This window comes from Pan paniscus, chromosome 1 (genome assembly GCF_029289425.2).
Source record: "Pan paniscus chromosome 1, NHGRI_mPanPan1-v2.0_pri, whole genome shotgun sequence".
In the NCBI taxonomy this organism is placed as follows: domain Eukaryota; kingdom Metazoa; phylum Chordata; class Mammalia; order Primates; family Hominidae; genus Pan; species Pan paniscus.
This window is the reverse complement of record NC_073249.2, coordinates 220,444,597-220,467,952: the sequence shown is the minus strand read 5'-3', so window position 1 is coordinate 220,467,952 and position 23,356 is coordinate 220,444,597. Positions and strand designations below refer to the sequence as shown.

General features: G+C 40.3%; 2 protein-coding genes across 18 annotated transcripts in view; both read left to right on the top strand.

Annotated features, from left to right (window-relative positions):
• Positions 1-11,399, top strand: part of CAMTA1 (calmodulin binding transcription activator 1) — a 982,737-nt gene extending 971,338 nt beyond the window's left edge. For all 17 annotated transcript variants that reach the window (XM_055104459.2, XM_063595030.1, XM_034954481.3 and 14 more), the window contains one exon: positions 8,152-11,399. In XM_055104459.2, coding sequence (XP_054960434.1) covers positions 8,152-8,215 — 64 coding nt within the window. In that variant the 3' untranslated portion in view covers positions 8,216-11,399. The remainder of the gene's footprint in view (positions 1-8,151) is intronic.
• A 1,537-nt stretch (positions 11,400-12,936) lies between these two features.
• Positions 12,937-23,106, top strand: VAMP3 (vesicle associated membrane protein 3). Its single transcript, XM_003822136.4, has 5 exons — positions 12,937-13,078; positions 15,135-15,204; positions 18,846-19,004; positions 19,805-19,856; positions 21,303-23,106. Coding segments are annotated over exons 1-5 (303 nt in total). The 5' UTR covers positions 12,937-13,076; the 3' UTR covers positions 21,323-23,106.
• Positions 23,107-23,356: the final 250 nt, after the last annotated feature.

The following is a 23,356-nucleotide window of genomic DNA, read 5'->3' as shown; positions in this document are numbered from 1 at the left end:
CCCAACCTCAATTTCTTTAATGCCTGCTGCATTCTATTGTGAACTCCTAAAACTCCTACTCATGCATGGAAAGTTGGAATCTCATGACACCCCTTATGCCTCACGACACCTATGCAAGTTTGAGAGATAGGGGCTGAGAAGGTTCCTTCTATCCTGGTGATATTTAGCTAACTCTGTGAACCAAGGAATAGCATATATATGGCTTTGTATGATTGCCAATAAGATCTTCTCTCCCTCGTTCTTCCGTCGGAGGAGTCACAGTGGCACTCCCTCTAACAATCCCCAAGTTGAAATTAGTCATGGGAGGCAGAGCATTCTCTGAGGAAGATTTATAGTCCTGGAAATTATGTTAAGATAAAATACTTATTTTGGGGCCGGGCGCAGTGGCTTACGCCTGTAATCCCAGCACTTTGGGAGGCCGAGGCGGGCGGATCACGAGGTCAGGAGATCGAGACCATCCTGGCTAACATGGTGAAACCCCGTCTCTACTGAAAATACAAAAAATTAGCCGGTTGCGGTGGCGGGAGCCTGTAGTCCCAGCTACTCGGGAGGCTGAGGCAGGAGAATGGTGTGAATCCGGGAGGCGGAGCTTGCAGTGAGCCGAGATAGCGCCACTGCAGTCCGGCCTGGGCAAAAGAGTGAGACTCTGTCTCAAAAAAAAAAAAAAAAAGGTAATATACTTATTTTGTTAATTTGTAAAGTATTCCATATTTAAAACATGGTTTATACATTGAAAAATAATATTTTCCCAGCTACTGGAGGCTGAGGTGGGAGGATTGCTTGAGCCCAGAAGGTCGAGGCTACAGTGTGTCATGATAGTGCCACTGTACTCCAGCCTGCACAACAGAGTGAGACCCTGTCCCAGAAAAGAAAAGAAAAATAATATCTGGAAACTTACAGAATTAAATTTTATGGGACAGTATTTGTTAAACACTAATACTGACCCAAACTCCTACATCAGTGGAGCAGGGGGAGATCTAAAAAGGCAGAATTAAGACACGACAGACAAATTCCAGCAGCAGAGCAATCAGAAAATACCACTTGTGTCTTGAAATGTTTAGTCTTTGCTTGGGGAAGGCTAAGAAAAAGCACCAAATATTTTTCACTGAGTACAGCTCATTTTTATCCCCCCTTTCCTTCAGGCCTACCTCTTAATTTATCCAGTAACTTAAAGTGAAATTAACGAACTCTCGATACTGTCATCAGGGTTTTTGGTTGTTTTGTTTTTTGTTTTTCTGTTTTTTGTCTTGGACACAATAGCTGTATTTAGGAGAGAACTTTTGTTCTACACAAAGAGATTATTTAAATCAACAAAAGTGATTTCTCAGCAAATGACTGAAGGATTTTTAAGGTTTAAGAAACTTTTAAAGTACATATGCTGAAAAGATACTTTCATTTGGATTTTGAGTATAACAGGATATTATTCAGTTGCATAGAGAAAAACCAAGATACCTCATATGTTAGCAGGTAGTTCAGTTACATAACAGATTTATCCTCAAGGTATTGAGACTTGCTTGACCTAAAAAATAAAAACTAAAATGCCTGTTTTTCTAGACAGAAAATGTCTTTCCACTTCTCTAAGACATTTATTTTTCGTGGATAGCAGAAAGTGTTCTCATAGATGAGTGACACCGCTCTTTGAAAAGCAATTTCTAGACAAATTCCTCCTTTCCTGATACGAGACACTATTTCTGTGAGAAGTCTTTATAAACTGTAACAATCACTATGGGTGTTATTAAAAGCAGTGGGAATGCTAGTATTTAATTAACCTATTTCTTATAAACTGCTGGCCTAGTCACCTGTGTTCAGTAAAGGCAGGTGCAGTTATTTTACTGGAATAAAATCTTAATTGGAGGAAGAAGAAATAACACTTTTTAGTCACATATTTTCAAACAACATATTTTCTTTTTATTTGAGAACCGGGTTTCCAAACACTTTGCCAGAAGCTGGTAAGTAGGGGTCTCCACAGAGCAGCTCTGCCGTGTGCTTCTGAGAACAGCCCCGGGTCATAGCTGCACTGGGTCATTACCAAGTTCTGAAAATTACGCTTACACTTTTGGCTGTTTTATGTACACTTTTATCCAAGGGACAGTTCTCTAACAATGCGGGGAAGTGCACTGAGAAGTAAACAGTGCTCTAGGGTCAACAAATGTGTTCTCACACTTCCGTAGCTCAATTTGGCATGAGGCATAGTTTCTAAGTGGCCCGATGTGTTCATGAGAAGTAAGACGTGAATGTGGGATGTGTCATCATGGATGTATTTTAAATCTCCAAAGTAATTTTGTCTCACTTGCCTCTTTTAGGAAATGAATATTTTTGGAACACAGTGGTGTGTGTTAAATTGCAGACAACATGCTCTGTGTCATTCTTATTGGGCCTCTCTGTCTTTTTTGTTTTGCAATCCAAATGAGATTTCTGGAAAATGGCAAGATCTCTCTTTTCCCAAATTCCCCACAAGCTATTGCAGCTCTCAAAGCAACAGGTAATAATCAGAAAGCCGCATCCGCTGCCCTATTTTTGACGTCCAGCATTGCGAGAATATTCCCGCTGAACTCCACTGACTCATGAGACATTTCTCTGGCTGAGCATCACTGAGTAGATGTAATGAAGCAGCTTTGCCTTACGCTTTACCCATGGAGCCATTGTTTGCTACAAGTTTCTGAAGCAGGCCTACTTCATTGATTCATAAATGATCATTGGACGTCTGATGGAAGTAAACCCTGTGGGCTTTTGCTGGCTTTCAGTGCTGTTGCTTACGACATCACTTCAGTACATTACGATGCAACTTTTTGGGAAGGGGGAATTGAGACTACAATGGTATCCCAGAGTGGTGATTATTCTCAGCCTAGAATGCTTGGGGAAATACTGGGATTGTCTTTAATGTTAATAACTGAATGGTACCAGGTCAGTCTTGCTATTCTAATTACTGTGAGTCTGAGCCAATAAGAGTTCTACTTTGCAAGTTACCGATAGGAGTCAGAAATGTGGCCGCACAGCTCTCCTGAGGGCAGCACTGGCGCTGTGGGAACTGTAGCTTCTGTCCTGCATTGCCTCTATGAGCTCAGGGAAGACTGCTTTGCCTGTCTTCTGTGTAAGTGAATTTAGAAGTAAGTGCAGTTATAATTTTTTTTTTTAGATAGCCTGGACATTTTTAGATTCAGTTCTTTCTTAGCCCTGAATGAGTCGAACAGTTGTAATTCCTTAAGAGAACTGAGCACTCAGTAACCCTTAGCTAAGTGTGTGTAACATAACAAAAGTTTATCATGCACCTGTGTTCCAAGTTCTGTAGATATGGTGACCACAGGTGCTGGATTTTCAAGTCTAATTCCAATTTCAAAAATTCTTGTCTATATTTACCAAGTTTGTATACTGAAAAATTTGCTTACAACATAGGTAATGTTAATGAAACCAGTTCAGTCCATTGATTTTGGTTTCAGTCTACAAAATTGAATTTTTTTCCTTCCAATGAATTTTTCAGTTGTTTTTATATAATATGAACACAGCATTTGTAAGACAGATTAGTAACAGACAGATAGAAAACGATCTAATTCACTTTTTTTTTTTAAGACTAACAAGCAGCTCATGCCTGTAATCCCAGCACTTTTGGGGACTGAGGCAGGAGAATTGCTTGAGGCCAGGAGTTCAAGACCAGCTTGGGCAATATATTTAGATCCCCTGTCTAGACAAAAAAATTTAAACATTAGCCAGGTATGGTGATGTGTACCTGTAGTCTAGCTACTCAGGAGGCTAAGGCTGAGGATTGCTTGAGCCCAGAAATTCCAGGCCACAGTGAGCTATGACTGTCCCACTGCACTCCAGTCTGGTCAACCCTCTCTCTAAATAAGTGGAGAAAATAAAAGCTAACAAGCAGGAATAATTATTATTACAAAAGCAGCACATACTAATTGTAGTGAATTCTGGAAATACAAATAACCAAGGAGAATCACCCAGAGATAATAATGGTTAAACTTCTATTTTGTATCCTTCTCATTGATAAAGATTTATTTTTAACATCTGCCTGAATAATCATTCATGTCCTTAAGTAATAACAAGGTGATCATAAATTTAGCCATTTGAAACACTCTGATTTGAAACATCTATTTCTTAAAATTTGTTTTAAAATTCTAGTATATGTTATTCTAAATCACTTTGGTGATATAATTGTTTTCTGTTTCTTTGGAGGCAATATAACATTCAAACATTATTTTATCCAGTTGACATTTGATTTAAAACAAAACAAAACTTAAGCCCCACTGTCTCATCCTAATAATCTACTCTCAAGTAACATAAAACTTCATTTATGATTTCACTAGGGCAGATAGTAAGCCTCTCAATTTCATGTTAACTTTCAGAGGTAAGTTAACATCTATATGGTCCATAAATTGCAAATTGGAGAATAAGGCTAAAAATCTCCCTTGATTCTTACACACATTCTTTTCACACATTTTAGGATTCTAAATAATTGTGTTGTAAAATCAATAAGTACATTTTATTGTGAGGGTCTTCCCCCACCAAGAATGTTTTTTATTAATAAAATCAATATAGTGTCTTATAAAAGATGACACCTTAGAATTGAGAAAATGTAATTGTTGTTAATTTCATCTCATACCATGGAAATTTTCCAAATGCATGTTTCTTATAAAGTCTTTTGGAAAAAACAATAAAATATGATTTTTAAAATACTTCTGTGTTATCCTGGCAGATATTTTTAGAGACAGTGAAATGTTGAAACTATAGGTTTGGAAGTCAGACAAACCTGGACTCAATTCCCTGTTCTGCCATTTATTAACTGTGTGAATTGGGGCAGATTGCTTAATTCCTATAAATCTCAGATACTGCATTTACAAATTGGAGCTAATGGCAGTGTTGTGAGGACTACATAAAGTAACAGATATTAAGTAACCTGTATAGCTATTGGAATTTAATACTTTTTCTCTCTCATTTTCCCCTTTTTTTTCTAATTCCTCCTTGAACGACTTTCTGTAAAAAATGTTTGTGCCATTTAAGTCATTTTGATGTCATGTATAATGCTAGCATACTATGATAACTTTATCATGAAGCTAAGAACTAAATTCTCCACTTTAACTCAGGAGTTGTGGAAGCCTGGAAAATATATCTGAAAATTGCATTGTTCTCATTTTTCCTGCGTAGATATTGTACGTGGACATGCACCTCTCCTTAACCTCGTGGTCTGTGAGGCCATCACTAATTTCATAGAGTATTTACATGACAACTTTAAAACCTTATGAAAACTTAACTTTTTAATTAGTTCTGAAAGAAACTGAAAAAACTGCAAAAACAAATGTGACCATTTTAACTAAAAGAAAAATGTTTAGGGTATACCTCCCCTGAGCAGCTGATTATAGATTCTTTGGTATGAAACCACATAAAACATTTCTGGCTTATAATTCACTCTCCTTTTTATTTCATCTCAATGATGAACTTAATATTTCTAAAGCATTCCTGTTCATTCGAGAAAAATTGTGAATGTATAACAGCGTTGTGTTTATGCTATCAGATTTTGAGTTCAGAATTCCTCAAATTCTAGACATCTCATCAGTGATGGAGTCACTGTCGCATATTTGTGAATGAGGTCTGTGCTAGTGCAGAAAGAAAATGTAGCATTTGAAGTGGCATGCACACGCTGCAGAAATTCAGCAGATAGGTCTGCACAAGTACAGATATTGCATGTCCAGAAGCAAAGTTGGCATCAGTGCATGCCTTGCATTTCCAGCCAAAGGGATGTTAGTATAGATATTGCATGTTTAAAAATTGAACAGACTATAGCATGTTTCAATTTTTAAAAAGCCATTTATTTATGAAGTATGCATGTCCAAAATTAGGGACCTATAGTGATGTACAATTCTATACTGTAATATGACCCAAATTAATCCATGGTATATTTAATTATAAAATTTAAAACTAAATGATATTTGGATCTACTCAAGAACGTAGCAATGTATTCTAACTGTGCCTGTTAACAAAAAAAGATTCAACAGTTTTAGAGATACACTGTTTGTCACTGTCATTTATAAAAATCACACTAGGACCAAGCTAGGGCTTGGTATATGTAGTAAGTAAATCAGACAAATAAGCAAGTTTTCAAAGATTATAATTATTTTTAGTATTACTGATAACATCATAAAGCTTTTCTTCTAAAAGAGAGCATCTTCTCTATGAAGAGATTGTATCAACTTTGCAGAATACTCAGAAATGATTCTGCTTGGAAGTGGTAAATATAAATGTTTTCTTAAATTGCTATTATACCATAGGTGCCATTCCAGACTCTCAACCTATACAATATAGCAATAACTGATTACTGGTTTTTTCACACTATTTTCTTTCTGCCTGAGTATTATCAGGTTTTACTTGAGGCTGGGCCTGGTAGGCTCATGCCTGTAATTCAAGCACTTTGGGAGGCTGAGGTGGGCAGATCACTTGAGCTCAGGAGTTCAAGACCAGCCTGGCCAACATGGCGAAACATCATCTCTACTAAAAATACAAAAATTAGCTGGGCATGGTGGTGCGTGCCTGTAATCCCAGCTACTCGGGAGGCTGAGGCAGGAGAATCACTTGAACCCGGGAGGCAGAAGTTGCAGTAAGTCGAGATCGCACCACTGCACTCCAGCCTGGGCAACAGAGTTAGACTCCGTCTCAAAAAAAAAACAGTTTTACTTTACTGATATAACTTAAGATAATAGGAGAGCCTCTTAGAGAATCAGAAAAATATATTTGAGATTATGGCCCTCTGTATAGCACCACGACAAATCCACCTTTTCCTGATCATGCTGTTGCAGTAGAGTATGGTGTCCTAAGAAACTGTTGCTCCTATTTGGCTAAATCAGCCTCTCACACCCATTTTTGGGAAACAAATGTTATTATATGGTATGCAGTACCACAAACTGTGACTTACACCACATGCATTGCCTTACATTTGATCATTCTGCTATTAAGGCAGGTTCGTAATTGTCAGTGTAGAGAAATACTCTTACAGCAGACAGCAGCTTCCCCAGCACCCCATCTACATCAGGTGGCCATATCCAAAAAAACTGAAACTTATTTTTATATTAAAAATTACAGATTGGCAGTGATAATTAATAAGTAATTTGCTGATGTGAACTTTCCATGACTCAGTCTATAACAATGTTACTTAAATTTGTTTACTACAGTATGTTTGATGAATAGAACAAAGTACCTTATCAGTATTGCACCCTATGGCTGTCCATCTGGGATCACTGGGAGGAGGAACCTAAATGTCTTTTTAAATTATAATGTGGAATGGGAGGAAAGTAAGGAATTATAAAAATCAAAGTCTCCACAAAACCTGTGTGAAGGAGTAGAGTTGTACAGATGTATGATTAGGTTCAAGAAAGCTAACAATCTTGAGTCTATGAACAAAGCAGTAGTAGCTTAATCCCTAGATATATTAAAAGCTAAATAGGCCGGGCGCGGTGGCTCACGCCTGTAATCCCAGCACTTTGGGAGGCTGGGTGGGCGGATCACGAGGTCAGGAGATCGAGACCATCCTGGCTAACATGGTGAAACCCTGTCTCTACTAAAAAATACAGAAAATTAGCCGGGTGTGGTGGCGGGCGCCTGTAGTCCCAGCTACTCGGGAGTCTAAGGCAGGAGAATTGCGTGAACCCGGGAGGCGGAGGTTGCAGTGAGCCGAGATGGTGCCACTGCACTCCAGCCTGGGTAACAGAGCGAGACTCTGTCTCAAAAAAAAAAAAAAAAGCTAAATAAATGCATGTACAGTTTCCCTAATTTACATCATACAGAGTGATAGGACATTAATGGTGGTCCACGAGACTAAAAAGAAAGTTATTTGAATAGTTAAATTTTTATTAAGATAAACATGTGATTGTCACACTTGATTTAATACATTAGACTTTGATTTTGCTCTATTCTTAGAGCGCTTGATGTAGAGCAAAGCTTTAGAATGATTTTTTTTTCACCTTAAGTAGGGTCACGTCTTTTCTTTGAATATTTTCCCCAACAATTTCACAGGAGTTTCTTTTGCCGTCAATCCTCAAAACGGTTTTAGTCTTGGCTTTTCAGTTCAGAGGGAGTGGTAATACCCCTTTCCTTTACTTGGTCACAATTCACTATAGAGTTATCGCCTGCTGTTTTGTTTTGTTTCTCTTCCAGAGTGAAAGAATTGAAAAAGGCCAAGGAACTTGAAGACATACAGCAGCATCCCTTAGCAATGTGACATTGCTTTTCAGACTGTTTTCATTTCTGTTTTTAGCAGAGACATGCAACAACAACACACACGCACACACACACACACACACACGTACACACACATACAAAATCCCTCTGCAGTTTTGGGGAGATCAGCTGCAGGATTTTAACAGGAATGTTTTGGTCATTGCATTTGCACTTTCATGGACAACTTTTAATTTGATCAGCAAGACATCTTGGAACTCAATCTTCTGTTGGATCACGGGAAATCAAGACACCCAGGAGGAATTGAAAGAGGCTTCCTCTTCTCAGGAAGAAGCCATTTCCTTCTCATATAGGGCTGTACTCAAACATCGTGTGGAACTGTACAAATATTTATACCAAAAATATAGATAAGAAAAGGTGGGGCTATACTAGCAACAAAAAAAGAATGCTGTTCCTGCACCTGCCGGTTATTTCCAAGAAGCTGAATCTTTGGGACTGATTCTCAGTGGAGGGCTTAGATCATACAAAAATCTTTATTGGGTCCGTGTGTTCTCATTTCCTTCACTGTTTATTTTTGTTTGTTTGTTTGTTTGTTTTAATCTCTACAGCACATTTAATGCAACTTTTGAAATCTGCAGGTTTTTAATGTCTTGTGGAAATTTGCAGAGGGGCAGGTGTGTGGTAAACGGGTAATGCATGGGAAATAATGAGAAGCAGCTCACAGAGTTTAAACTATTTTCTTGTCCCCACCACCTTCCAAGAACCTGCGAGGGTAGTAATCATCTTGTCCCCTTTTTCATGTTCAGCACTTTAATTTTTTTGCCTTACTTTCAATGTGCAATGAGAATTACTTAAGAGTTGGTAAAGCATGTAGCCTTTTTTAGTAACCTTGGAAGCTGTAGTAATTCTAAGGAATCATGAACCTTGCCTGGACATTTGCCACCTAAACGATCAGTGTGGTGCTGCGTTCTGGCCAGTAAATTCCATGTTTTTGGCTATATCTCATCCAAACTGAGCAGTTTCTGTGTATATATAGAAGGTAGAAATGAAAAGTGAGAAAATATTTGAAAGGGATTATATTAATTGCTAAATATTTTATTCACAAAGGTCAATAACATGGCAAGATAAAATTATTTGTATAGTTTTGTCTGAATGAGCAAGAAAAATGTGGATGTACTGTTTGTATATATTGTATATATTAAAACAGAGATATGTGCATGAAATCAAGAAAAAAGAAATGAACAAAAGCAAAGCATTAGTGGCTATGGTCTGTAAAATGAAACAAAAAAACTTTATTTCACTATAAGAGTACTTTATTTTAAATGTTCTTTAGGAGAACATTTTGCTAAAGCATGACTAAACTGCAAAAAAAAAAAGAGCTACTGTATTTAGACTTAGGAAAAAAGGCAGAGTAACATTACTTAAAAAAAAAAAAAAGGATATGTTTACATTTAATTTTGGCTACCAGGAGTTTAGTTTATTTTATTTAAAATTTTTTTGCCAATGGTGCCAAGTAATGTGAATGCTAATACTGCTTAAGAAAATTAAGTTACTTTTGCAAAACAGATAATCATAAGATGAATCAGTATGTAGCTTAACACCATCCACTCACTCCAACAAAGAACACTTAGAATGATAAAAAAAAAAAAAAACCTGACAAAAGAAATAGTATGAAAAGTAGAAAAATGTCACGTTTCCATATCTCCTGCTGGAAATCAGAAAATATAATAAAATTGCACAAAAAAAAACAATGAAAAAGATGCAGACTGGTCTTTTAGAGATGGCATGGTATATTACTATTTCCACATAATGAGGAGCCAAAGAAATCTGATGCTTTTAACAATTAAACTGCTAATGTTAAATTGAGAGAATAAAGTTCGTATTTGCTGATGCCAGTTTAAAATTCCCAGGTTACGTCTGAGGATCAGTTGGTGTAAAGCTGAGATGTTTTTTCTTGGTTCTGGCTGCCAACTGTGAGTTAAAACTCAAGGCTTGTTGTGAAGCCTAAAAATATTCACAAATAAGCTTTTAAACTGGTGTCTTTGGAAGGAAGGTAGATACAAAAAGATTGTGGTAAAAACTGGGGTCAGTGCTCTTGGTGCCTTTTCTATAATTGTACTTGTTTTTTAATTACTTCCTTTCACTGCCAACCTCGAATTACTGTACAGTATATGTCTTTCTGCTTGTGATCAGCTTTGACAACAGTGACAGCCCCACAACTAGTAGCCACCTGTACATTTGTAAACTGACCTGACTCCATTTTGTTTTTAAATGTGTGGGTTATGTTGCAGCTGTTGCAGTCCCCCAGATACCTATTATTTTACACAATTTGATCTATAGGAGGACACTGAGTAATTTACAAACACAACTGCATTCATAAATGGGAATAGAACGTGAAAGCCAGCTCTTTCAGAATATCCTCTATTAATACTGAATTTAGATATCTTTATTCCATTTATTATGGTACAAATAACTGATGTTTTAACCAGAGTAATGACCTCAGTGGATTTGCTTTAACCCTCACATTTTTTTTTAATGTTTCACATGTTACATTATTAGCTGAATACGTTAGAAAATGACAGATGATAGAGACTTCCATAGAATTAAGAGGGTTCTCATGGAGGGGATAGGAAGTAGGTTTAAAGCCTACCAGTGTAACCTACCAGTACAACTGTGAATCCTAGGTGAGGCAAAAATGCACTTCCACTGAAACGAAGCATTTCTGACCGCTTTTTCTTGGTTATGAATCTTAATTTCGAATATAAGATGATAGGTAAGCGCAGCTTTCTTGGATAATCTGAATTCCCAAGTGCCAGGAGTAGGATTTCATTATAAAATTAATAGCTAATCTTATTCTATCTCCTGAAGATTTAATTGCTATTGTTACCCATTCGAAATCAGCTGTACTGTGTGAACGAAATAAAGACAATAATACGAACCCCTCTCTGGCTGCACGGTCGCCTATGGCAGTTCCACACAGTAGTTGGCGCCCAATGGGGGGTCCCTGAGACTTGCATGTAAAACTAGTCTAGATGTCTTCTTTTTTTGTAAGTTTTATTTTTGTAATTGTGCATGTAAAGCATCATTGAATCAATGGATCTGTTGAAGAACTCAGCTGCTGGAAACCATGCAAAATGTTTTGAATTGCCCTTAAAATATGGAAAATGTTTTCTGAATGCTTTATATTCTTTCTGCTGTAAATTAAAAATGAAGAAAATTTCCCCATACTACGTGTGTGTTTTGCTTTAATATGACCGGGTAGTGAAATCTAAGGTGATGGGCACATGTTTCAAAACATATGTAATAATGTCAAGGATTTCCTTCTGATCCAGATGTAATGTTTTGACATTGAATGTTACATTGTTTCAGCTAGGTCCATGAAAGAAAAAATGTCTTCCAGCCACCATTCAGAGAGCTTTTCCCCTATCTTTCCAGGCACCTCTCAACATGTCAATCATTTGTGTAAGGCAGTGCAATTATTTGAAAGATAAAGACATTAATTCACCTTTTCAGTTACAATCCTCTAAAGTCTTCTAAGAGGCATTTTCCAGCAGATTACGAATGTCGTCCTTTCTGAGTATTGTGTCATCGCCGCTCCCTTCCCTTTCACTGCAGAGCCTCTCCTTATCTCCCTAGTGCTCCCTCTTCCATCTAATCCATCTGGCCGCTACTGCCAGAGAAATTTTGCATCATGGATCTCCCACGTCCGTGAGTCAATGGTTTCCAGGGCCCACTACAATTAAATGACATTTTTCTTGTTTGTTTACCCTCTTTATTCAGTCTTCTTTTCACTTGTACCCAACCTGCACCCTCTAGGTGGTCTGTGCACACTGCGTCCATTTTCACTGCTGTCTTTGTTCATGGTGTTTGCTCAACCCTTACTTGGAAAGTTCTTTTCCACTAGTACCCAGCTCAAATCCCACCGCCTTTGTGACACTCTCGTTTATTCGAATATATACTAACGTTTCCCTTTTCGAAGTATTCTATTTAGAGTTGGAAAAAACAGCATAGTATTTAAGTACTGTATTTTTCACTTCTCATCTAAGAGACCCACCAATGACCTATTAGTGTTTTATTTTTTGGTGTAGGTAACTGTGTTGGTAGGAATATTTCAGTAACAAATATATACAAGGTAACTCACTGCGTTCAGATTTGTGCTTCCCTCCCTTCGACCAAAACCTGAGGACCTATTCTGTGCTAGGGCCTGAAAATACAGAAATAAAGGAACTACAGCCTTGATGCCAAGGCTCTCGTAAGCAGATTATAATATGATCTGCAGTGACAAATATTTGTGTCACTGATGAAAACATGAGCGGGAACCTAACCCAACCCCATGTGACAAATACCCGAAATGGACTTCCTATTTCAACTACTTTCTTAGAGAAACATGGTGCCCTCAGGATCACTAGATTAATCTGGAACACTCAGCAGAAGCCAGTCATCTGTCTCTAATACTGTTAGAAATGGTCCCGAGCCCAGAATAACATGAGTTGCCCCCACCCTCACTTATCCACGCAGTCCCTCGCCAGTGGCTAATGCACCACGTTTACAGACCACGTCCCCAAGCGCCAGCGCGGACGGCGGTGCGGAGAGGGAGCTGTATTGACCTGCATTCTGCGTTTCAGAGCCCGGACCGCCCTGGGACCCCTGTGGCCCTCAAGTTCCCAAGTGACCTCGTCCGGGGAGGGGACGTCTCGCTCTGACCCCGCCCTGGACGCGCCCACCCACGACGCCCCGTCCACTTCCGGCGCGCCCCCTCTGCGCCCCGCCCACTCCCCCGGCTCCGCCTAGTGACGTCTTTGCACCGCGCCGCGCCGTCCCGCCCATCTCCCTGGCCTCCGGTCCCGACTTCGCTTCTCTACTGACCCCCTCTCGTCGCCGCTGCCGCCGCCGCAGCTGCCAAAATGTGAGTGACGCTACGCGACGCGGGCGGCTTCGGGCCCCGCAGACGGCAGCTCGCGCTGGGACCGCCATACTGCCCAGTTGCCGCCGGCCGCCACTCGGACGCAGGCCGGGGCTGCGCGGGGATCCCGAGGCCTGGGGGTGGGCGGTGGCCCTTGGGTCGCGGGCTGCAGACGGGCCGGGCGGGTCCCGCGGCCATCGGGCGGACGCGGAAGGGGCAAGGGCGGGGCGGCGAGGCGCTTCCCGGAGGAAGTGAGCTGCCCGCCCGCAGCCCGCTCCTCGCCCCTTCCCTTTCTAGTCCCCGACGTCCCTGAGAGGAACGGGGACGACAGCCCTGGTTCGGGAGCGCCCGCTCTCGGCCCGGTGCTGCGCTGGGCCCCAGAAGTTGCGAAAGAAAGGACCTCGGCCCTGTCCTGAGCCCCTATGGGCCGAAGAGCCCCTTGCCTAGCTAGGGGCATCTGCACTAGAAAGATCACTTAACCGTGGGCCTTCGCTCTCTTAAGCGAAAGCATCTTGCAAACCCGTGCTTGCAGTGGTAAGACTCAGAGAATGCTAATGGTTAAGAATCACAAGGACTCCCTCTTCCACCTCCATTCTGCTCATTGCTCACCGTTGGAGGAAGCCCCGGGTTTCTTCCAGGAGCTGGGGACCCCCCCTCGAATGTTCCTGCTGAGGCTGCTGTGCCAATAGATCACAGTGGTTAAGATCTAGAGCCAAGGTACACAGGACCTAATCTAAAAACAAGCTGTCCTGCAGCCAGCTGCGTTGACTCTAAACCTCACTTTACTCATCTGTAAAATAGGAGTAATATTCCCCTCAGAGAGTTATGAGAGTTAAAGGAGAAAATGCATGGAAAGAGTCTAGCACCACGGCATGGTCCTTACTTATCTACCAGACACTAAACTCCGTGAGGACGGTGATGAGATCTGTTGTAGCCCTGGTCATTGACACATGACAGATGTAAAGTGACTGTTCAAACAGTCCATCAGACCGTTGTATACCAAGGCACATGCTAGGTGCTATCTAGGATACAGAGAAGAGAGTAAGAAGACCCAGGAACCTGTGATCTATTCGAGGAGGCGGGACTTTATACCTGAAAAACCAAAGTGATACTTTCCAAGTAATGGAGCCAATAATGACTTCAGAGTCAGAGTGGTTAAGAAAGATCTGCATGGGGAGAAATAAAGCCTTTGATGAAGATTTTAAAAGATGAGTACCTTCCTGGGCCGGGCGCGGTGGCTCATGCCTGTAATCCCAGCACTTTGGGAGGCCGAGGCGGACGGATCACCTGAGGTCAGGAGTTCGAGACCAGCTTGACCAACATGGTGAAACCCCGTCTCTACTAAAAAATACAGAATTAGCCGGGCGTGGTGGCACATGCCTGTAATCCCAGCTACTTGGGAGACTGAGGCAAGAGAATTGCTTGAACCCAGGAAGCGAAGGTTACAGTGAGCCGAGATCGCGCCATTGCACTCCAGCCCGGGCAACAGGAGCGAAACTCCGTCTCTCAAAAGAGGGGGAAAAAAGAAAGAGTACCTTCCTAAAAGAGGAGGCATTTCTTCAACACACCTTTCCACTCACACCACCCACTCCCTGCATCCCAGTGTTCCTGACTCTGTTTCTGTAAATTAATCTATTTTTCCATATTGGAAAAAGGGCATTCTGTAACTGTTTGTAACTATGGAAACAGTTCCTGCCACAATGAAAAGATCAGGAAAGTACTGAGTACATTCAAGCAGATGTGTGCCTTAGAACAAGTTTCAAAAAAGGACAGTAGAGCTTACCTATCGTGGGATCAGATACTTCAGGGATACAAAGTAGGTCCTATTAAACCTTAACGTTTGTCCCTTTAGTAAGTGGGACAGTCTTGGAAATTATAGAGAAATTAGAAGAAATGCAATTAAAACTTAAGTTCATTGCTTCGGGAAGAATTTCTTTTTCTGTTTTAGTTCTAATGTAAGAGATTGTTAACAGTGAGAGTCCCGGAGTAACATCTTTATACTTAAGAAAATGTATTTGGGATCGTAATTTACTCATGCTCATGCCTTTACATGTTCCAGGTCTACAGGTCCAACTGCTGCCACTGGCAGTAATCGAAGACTTCAGCAGACACAAAATCAAGTAGATGAGGTATTGCTCTGAAATGTTGGAAATATGAATTTTAAACAAATATGAGTACTCTGGAAATCTGTTTAGAAAAAGTATCATCAAAGTGTGAATGTAAAGCAAATTCTGACTGTAACATAATTGTAACAAAACTTTGCTCCCTGCTGTGCTGGAAGATCTAATCTAAGCAAAAGTCAGACTTTCTAGGTTTCATGCTTGTTTTCCTGTGATAGAAACCTGCTCATAACATTTAGCTCAGGAAAAATAAAAAATCATATGCCTAAAACATGAACATCACTCCCTGAGTGCATTCCCCAAGAACCACTTTATAAAATAGGATAATACAATGTTAAGGATTAGGTCTTTAGATTGCTCAAGCCACGACCAGTTCTTCTGATCAGATTTTTTATCAAAATGCTTTGTCTTCTTACTAATTGTCCAGCCTGAGCAAGCCTCTCTGTAGAATTCATCTCTAATGGTTGTCCATTGACACACACAAAGTAGATACTGTCAAACTCCATTAGCTCAGCAAATCTCTGTTTGTAGAATTCTTGAGCTAGAGGAGCTCCATCTTTTGTTCTGCGCTGTATGTGGAGAACCACAGCAGAAGATTGAGAAATTCAGACTAGTGTTTCCACATTCCTAAAAGCCGTCACTGTCCGACAAATATATTTCGGTCTTTCTGCATTTAGCTGCCCTGAAAAAACAGTTAAAGTTATGTCAGATACTGTTGTTAAATAATATAGTAATGTTTTGATCTGATGGTTTTGTTCATGAACTTACACAATTTTAGATTTTCACAGTAAGAAACCCATTGTAATTCTGTCCTGCCTGGAAATTCTGTTTACTTACAAAATCAAATTGGATTTTTTTTTTAACCAAAGGAATTTTAAGGAGAGTTGTTTTTTTATTGAGGCAAAATTACCATAACATACAACTAAACATTTTAAACTGTATATAATTGAGTGTTATTTAGTATATTCATAATATTTTGCAACCATTACCTCTTTCCATTTTCAGAACTTTTTCATCACCCCAGAACACCTCATGCCCATTTAGTAATCATTCACTATTTCCCCTTCCTCCCATTCTCTGGTTACCTCTAATCAGCTCTCTCTCTCTGTGGATTTGCCTGTTCTGGGTATGTCATATAAAAGGAATCATACAATATGTGGCCTTTTGCATCTGCCTTCTTTCACTTAGCACAAAGTTTTTCGCATTCATTCAAGTTGTAACGTGTTGTACTGTGTTCCTTTTTAGGGTTGAGTAATATTCCATTGTATGTGTATACACAATTTGTTGAGCCATTCATTTGTTAATGAGTTTTCGAGCTGTTTCCACCTTTCAGCAATTATGAATAATGCTGTTATAAATATTCACAGGAAAGATTTTGTTTAGACATAGGCTTTCATTTCTCTTGAATGTATACCTAGGAGTAGCATTGCTAGGTCATAGTAGCTGTATGTTTAATTTTACGAGGAACTGCCAAATTGTTTTCCACAATAGCTGCACCATTTTATTTTCCCACCAGCAATGTCCAAGAGTTCCTGTTTCTCCACATCCTTGCCAACACTTGTTTTCCATTTTGATTATAACCATCCTACTGAGCTCTTTGGGTTTTCATTTGCGTTTCTCTAATGATTAGTGATGTTAAGCATCTTTTCATGTGCTTATTGGCCATTTGTATGTCTTTGAAGAAATGTCTGTTCAGGCTTTGCCCATTTTTTAATTGGGTTGTTTGAGTTGTGAGAGTTTTTTATGTATTCTGGATATTAAATCTTTCTTTATCAGATGTGATTTGCAAATACTTTCTCCCATTCTGTGGCTTGTCTTTTACATTTTTTTTATTTTTTTTATTTTTATTTATTTTTTTTGAGATGGAGTTTTGCTCTGTCGCCGAGGCTGGAGTGCAGTGGTGCAATCTCAGCTCACTGCAGCCTCCAAGCCCCAGGTTCAAGTGATTCTCCTGCCTCAGCCCCCAGAGTAGCTGGGATTACAGGCGCCCGCCACCTTGCCCGGCTAATTTTTTGTATTTTTAGTAGAGACAGTGGTTCACCATTTTGGTAGGCTGGTCTCAAACTCCTGATCTCAGGTGATCCACCTGCCTGGGACTCCCAAAGTGCTGGGAATATAGGCATGAGCCACTGCACCTGGCCTGATAATGTTCTTTGATGCACAAAAGTTTTTAATTTTTATGAAGTCCAATGTATCTGTTTTTCCTTTTGTTGTTCTTGATTTTGGTATCTAAGAATCCACGGTCAAATCCAAAGTAATGAAGATTTACCCTTATGTTTTCTTCTAAGAGTTTTATGGCTTTAGCTCTTACACTTAGATTATTGATCCATTTTGAGTTACTTTTTGTATATAGGGTGAGGTGGGGATTCAACTTCATTCTTTTGCATGTTGGCTCTTCAATTGGCCCAGCACTGTTTATTGAAAAGACTGTTGGATGGCCTTGGCACTCTTGTCAAAAATCAATTGGCCATAGATGCTTAGGTTGACTTCTAGACTCTCAGTTCTATTCCATCAGTCTATATGTTTGTCCTTATGCCAGTATCACACTGTTTTGATTACTGTAGCTTTGTAGTAAGTTTTGAAATTGGGAAGTGACTTTGGGGAGTACTGCCCTCTTAGCAATATTAAGTCTTCCAGTGTGTGAACATAGGATGTTTTCCCATTTAATGATGTCTCTTAACAATTTCTCTTAGCAATGTTTTCTAGTTTCATTGTCCAAGTCGTTCACCTTTTGGTTAAATTTATTCCTAGGTATTTTATTCTGTTAGATGCTATTGTAAACACAATTGTTTCCTTAATTTCCTTTTCAGATTATTTGTTGCTGGTGTATAGAAACACAACTGATTTCTATGTGTTGTTGTTGTACCCTGCAACTTTGCTGAATTTGTTAGCTCTAGCAGTTTGTTGTGGATTCTTCGGTATTTTTTATATAGAGAGAATCATCTGCAAATACAGATAGGTTTATTCTTCTTTTCCAATTTGGATGCCTTTTCTTTCTCTTGACTAATTGCTCTGTTCAGAACTTCCAGTACAGTATTGAGTGGCAGTGTGAAAGTGAGCATCCTTGCCTCGTTCCTGATCTTAGGGGGGAAGTCTTTCACCATTGAGCATGATATTAGTTGTGGATTTTCCCATAAATGCCCTTTATCATATTAAGGAAATTCCCTTCTATCCTTAATATGCTGATTGTTTTGATCATGAAAGAGTGAGCCCATTTTTTTCTAAAGTGAAAGTTTGGCTCAAAGTAATAAAATGCTGACCTGAAAGAACAATGTGCCCGTAGATTGTCTTTGAAGTCTCTGTGCCTCCATTTTTTTGAGACAGAGTCTTACTCTGTCGCCCAGGTTGAAGTGCAGTGGTGCAATCTCACCTCACTGCAACCTCCTCCTCCTGGGTTCAAGCGAGTCTCCTGCCTCAGCCTCCTGAGTAGTTGGGATTACAAGGGCCCAGCACCCCTCCCGGCTGATTTTCTTATGTTTGTAGTACTGAGAGAGTTTCCCCATGTTGGCCAGGTTGGTCTCGAACTCCTGACCACAGGTGATCCACCCACCTTGGCCTCCCAAAGTGCTAGGATTACAGGCGTGAGCCACCGCACCTGGCCCTGTTCCTCCATTCTTTGTGCATTACTTGCTGTGATCACACTCATCTAGGTGGTGGACATAATGCGAGTTAACGTGGACAAGGTTCTGGAAAGAGACCAGAAGCTCTCTGAGTTAGACGACCGTGCAGACGCACTGCAGGCAGGCGCTTCTCAATTTGAAACGAGCGCAGCCAAGTTGAAGAGGAAATATTGGTGGAAGAATTGCAAGGTAATTATCTTTTAACTGACCTTTACATTTAACCCCCCTTCTCCATTCTCAGAGAATTAACAGGCTACAGATAATGGACTTTCACGACTCTGGGAGGTGGGTTTGACTTCCTCCACATGGAAATGTGGGTCCACTGTGAATCCGAAACATTGACTGCGTACCCTTTCCTGGCCCCACACTAGGAATCCTCTATGTGCTGTGGCTGATCTTCAGAAGATGCAGGTAGAACAGGAATATCCAAAATCACTCACAGTCATCAGCCCCTCCCAACCCTCTACCCCAGCAGGGCCCCAAACAGATAGGAGAGGGCTGGAATTGGTCAGTTTTCTTGTAGTTCTGTGAATGGTTCCAAGGTCAAGGGAAAGAAATGCTAGAAAGCCACAGTGTGCCCAACAGAAGAGTAGAAAGCAGCTCTCCCAGGAGCACGAGCCAAAGCAGATTTTATACAGTTAGCGTGCTGCAACCAGATCCAGATGTATCCTGTCCTCTGCCTTGTTTACAAGTGACACTTTGAGACACAGGGCAAGCTGAGCAGCCTTTCCATATGTGGAAAACTTGTATACACAAACAAATGCCTAGCTAGAGGCCACACATCATTTGAACATCTTTTAAAAAGCAGATAAGTTACCTTCAGGCCCTAATTGAGAACATTTAATTTAGGCTTTGGAAATTATTAATTACTCCAGACTGTATGCACCTGAATTTCCCTTTCAGTGACTAGACGAATATTATATGATACTCTTCAACAAGCACATTATGTCTGCATTTGAAATGTGATATGGACATATGTTTTGTTACAGATGTGGGCAATCGGGATTACTGTTCTGGTTATCTTCATCATCATCATCATCGGTGAGTTACCCTTTTCTAAACTGATTGGAAAAGTCTTCTCCATGTGTTCACAGACCATTGATTTTGTGTACAAGAACTCAGATTAAAATTTCCCTCCGAAATGTTAGTTTTGGCTAGGTGCGGTGACTCATACCTGTAATCCCAAAGCTTTGGGAGGCCAGGAGTTTGAGACCAGCCTGGGCAACATAGCATCTCTACAAACAATTGTTAATAATTAACCAGGCATGGTAGTGCACACCTGTAAGTCCCAGCTACTCAGGAGGCTGAGACAGGAGGATTGCTTGAGCCCAGGAATTCAAGGCTGCAGTGAGCCGTGATCATGCCACTGCCCTCTAGTCTGGGTGACAGAGTGAGACCTTTTCTCAAAAAAAATAAATGAAAGGTTCCTTTATTCCAGGGTTTTCAGTTTTCTTTAATAAATGTTTTAAGTACTTGAGTTCTGTATAAATCTGAGATTTGATATAAACATTAATCCTTTGAAGTTAGACAAAATCTATTCATTTCCACTTCTTTTCTCTGAATATATTTTTTTCACATATTTCCTTTTATGTAATGTAGTGGTTAAAAGCATGGAGTGCCTGTGATCCATCCTGGTTCCACCACCATCCAGCTGTATGGCCGTGGACAAGCAATTTAATATCTCTGGGTTTCTGTTTCCTCATTTGTAAAATGGGGATAATAATAGTCCCTGTCTTGTTTGTTTGTTAAAGGACAGATCTGGTAAATATATAAAAATTGGCCGGGCTTGGTGGCGCACGCCTGTAATCCCAGCACTTTGGGAGGCTGAGGCGGGCAGATCACGAGGTCAGGAGATCAAGACCATCCTGGCTAACACGGTGAAACCCCGTCTCTACTAAAAATACAAAAAATTAGCCGGGTGTGGTCGCGGGCGCCTGTAATCCCAGCTACTTGGGAGGCTGAGGCAGGAGAATGGCATGAACCCGGGAGGCGGAGCTTGCAGTGAGCCAAGATCATGCCACTGCACTCCAGCCTAGGTGACAGAGCAAGACTCCGTCTCAAAAAAATAAATAAATAAAATAAATAAAAATTGCTTAGGTTGGTGCCTGGCATATAATAATAAAAATAATAGCTATATAAATAATATATATGTATACACAAACACACACACAACTATTATTATATAATATTCAAACAACTCACTGCCATCTGTAGCCCAGTATATGAGAACCGAAACATGACTTCTTTCATTGATAGATGGATGTTAGTGGATGTTTCCTTTTAGCAGGAAGATACAGTTACTTGGATCCTTTTGACTCTAGTCTCCTTCCTCTAGCCCTCTATAGAATGGAGAGAAGCCAGTAGTAGGAAATCAGCCCAGTCTAATTTCTGATCACATTTAGACTGCAGCATTGGATGTTGGCTTGGGATTCACTCTGAGAGACTAACCTGCTGTTTCCCCTGCCTTTTTGCATCTCTCCTCCTTAGTGTGGGTTGTCTCTTCATGAAGAACCAGCGGAACTCAAAACTGCTGTTCAAGAAACCTCTTCAAGACTTTTGACTTAGAACCTGCTATATTATCAAGCTTACCTACTGTTATCTCTAAAATATTTTTTTTGTGTTAATGTAAAGTTGAATTTCTAGGAAACGTGCCTTTGTTTTTTAATATGCACTCCAAATTAGAAGGCCGGCCCCGTCCACATTTTGCACAGTGCCTTTACAGATTTACGTATGGGCTGATGAAGAGGCCTTCTTAAGTTCCAGAGTGCTATAATCTAGATGTAATGTTGTCACTAATTAATTGCCATTACTCCCAGTTAGTTACCCTTGTCATTTGGCATTATTTTCAGAACCACATTTTAAACCTTTGGGTACTCAGATTTCCAACTTATGCCTTCCAGAAAAAAACACTACTGCCTAACACAAATCTGTGATAACACGCTGTGCCTTATTTTGATAATTTTCTGATTCCGTAGAAGAGAACCCTCTACTTTTTGTAAGCACTACTGACTTGCTGTATTTAAGATGCTGGTGAAGAGCTTTTGCTCTTGCATTAGATTTGAAGATGTTTACATTGTTGTTATTGTTATGTATCACTTGCTAAAAATATCGTTTTAATCAGAGATAACCTCTTTAAAAAAATTTTTAAAGAACTATGGCTATGACCAAAGCTTCTATTTTGCCAAAAAGTTAAATACCGATAAAATAGCCTTAAGTGTATTCCTGACAGTTAAATTCAGAAACGTGCCAAATGGAACTCAAGGTGCCCCTTCAGAATTAAAATCATTACCTTGTGTGTGAACCTTCTACATCTTCATAGGCCTTTCTTCCTTTTGAAAGGCTGTAGACAGTGTGGCTCCCCTTCTGATTCAGTATTTTGCATGGGGGTTAGAGAAGGTTTGAGGTAGACTCTGACCGTCTCATAAAAGAGTTCTACCCAGCAGTTGGCAGATTATCAGCTGTGGACTCCAGCATGTTTCTGATAATTATGCAAGCAACAATTCTGTAGCCTCAAGTAAGACCACCTGTGAACTTGATCATTATCTGGCCCAAATATGAAGATAAACTATAACTTTGGAGTTTGTTTCCTATTTGTATTCACATTCTGCTTCCTAAATCAGTTTTCTAAATTCTGCCTGCAATTAGGCATTGGTCAGGGGTGAATGGCTCTTTTCACAGAGAGTAGCCAACCAGAGACCTTTGCTTTGATATCATCAACTGCAGAGAATGCTGTTGATGGGAATGCTGGAAGCAGAAACTTTGTCATCGGAAAAACTTTTCTTGTATGCATGAGACTCAACATCAGGATCCACAGCTTAAAGATGGGAATTCAGGTATGAAAGAAAACAGGCAAGGAGGCACTGAGGGAGAAAGACACAGACTTTATCGCTCTGTGGCTCATTGTTACTGGAATATTCTAAAACTCTTGTTCACATGCTATTATGACTTATAAAGCAGCAACAGCTGAGGCGCACCAGGACACAGCTTCCATTTCTTTAACGTCTGTTCCCTTAACATCGCTGAAATGATTTACTGTTGAAGACATGCCTTGCGGTGTGGCCAGCTGTGAGGAGAAAGCAGCTGGCAGTGTTAGGACATTAGCCCACCTTCAGCACAGGGTCTCTGGCCGGGTCTGACTCAGAAACCTTGGTACTCGCCCCTTGGCCACAGTGCTCAGACCCATGTAACCCACTGGCTCCTGCATTAACCCAGAAATACCTCGCTTCTATCTGTGCACTTAGCTGGGAACTTACCCACTGTAATCACCTAAATAAAGTGTTTATAAACATGATTGTGGCACCTGTGCTCCTTGTAGAGGAATAGCTGCACCTGGTCCAAGTCCTAAAACTGCCATTCCTTGCTGCTCCCCATACCTGTCCCTTAGAAGCCCCGAAACTGTCTCCCCCTTTTCTCACCAGCCCCTCTCTAGGTACTCTACCTTTTGGTACCCAGCATTTCCCCATACCCCAGTGAACAGAAGAAAACCACTCCCCTTGTGAAAAGTGCTTTTTAGTATAGGCGATGAGGAGGAAACTGGCTTT

What these genes read in the sequence shown, in the direction of transcription:
- VAMP3 (XM_003822136.4), top strand. An exon ending in CACAAAATCAAGTAGATGAG is followed by an intron (nt 15,205 to 18,845) that starts GTATTGCTCTGA and finishes ACACTCATCTAG; the next exon opens with GTGGTGGACATAATGCGAGT. An exon ending in CTTCATCATCATCATCATCG is followed by an intron (nt 19,857 to 21,302) that starts GTGAGTTACCCT and finishes TCTCCTCCTTAG; the next exon opens with TGTGGGTTGTCTCTTCATGA.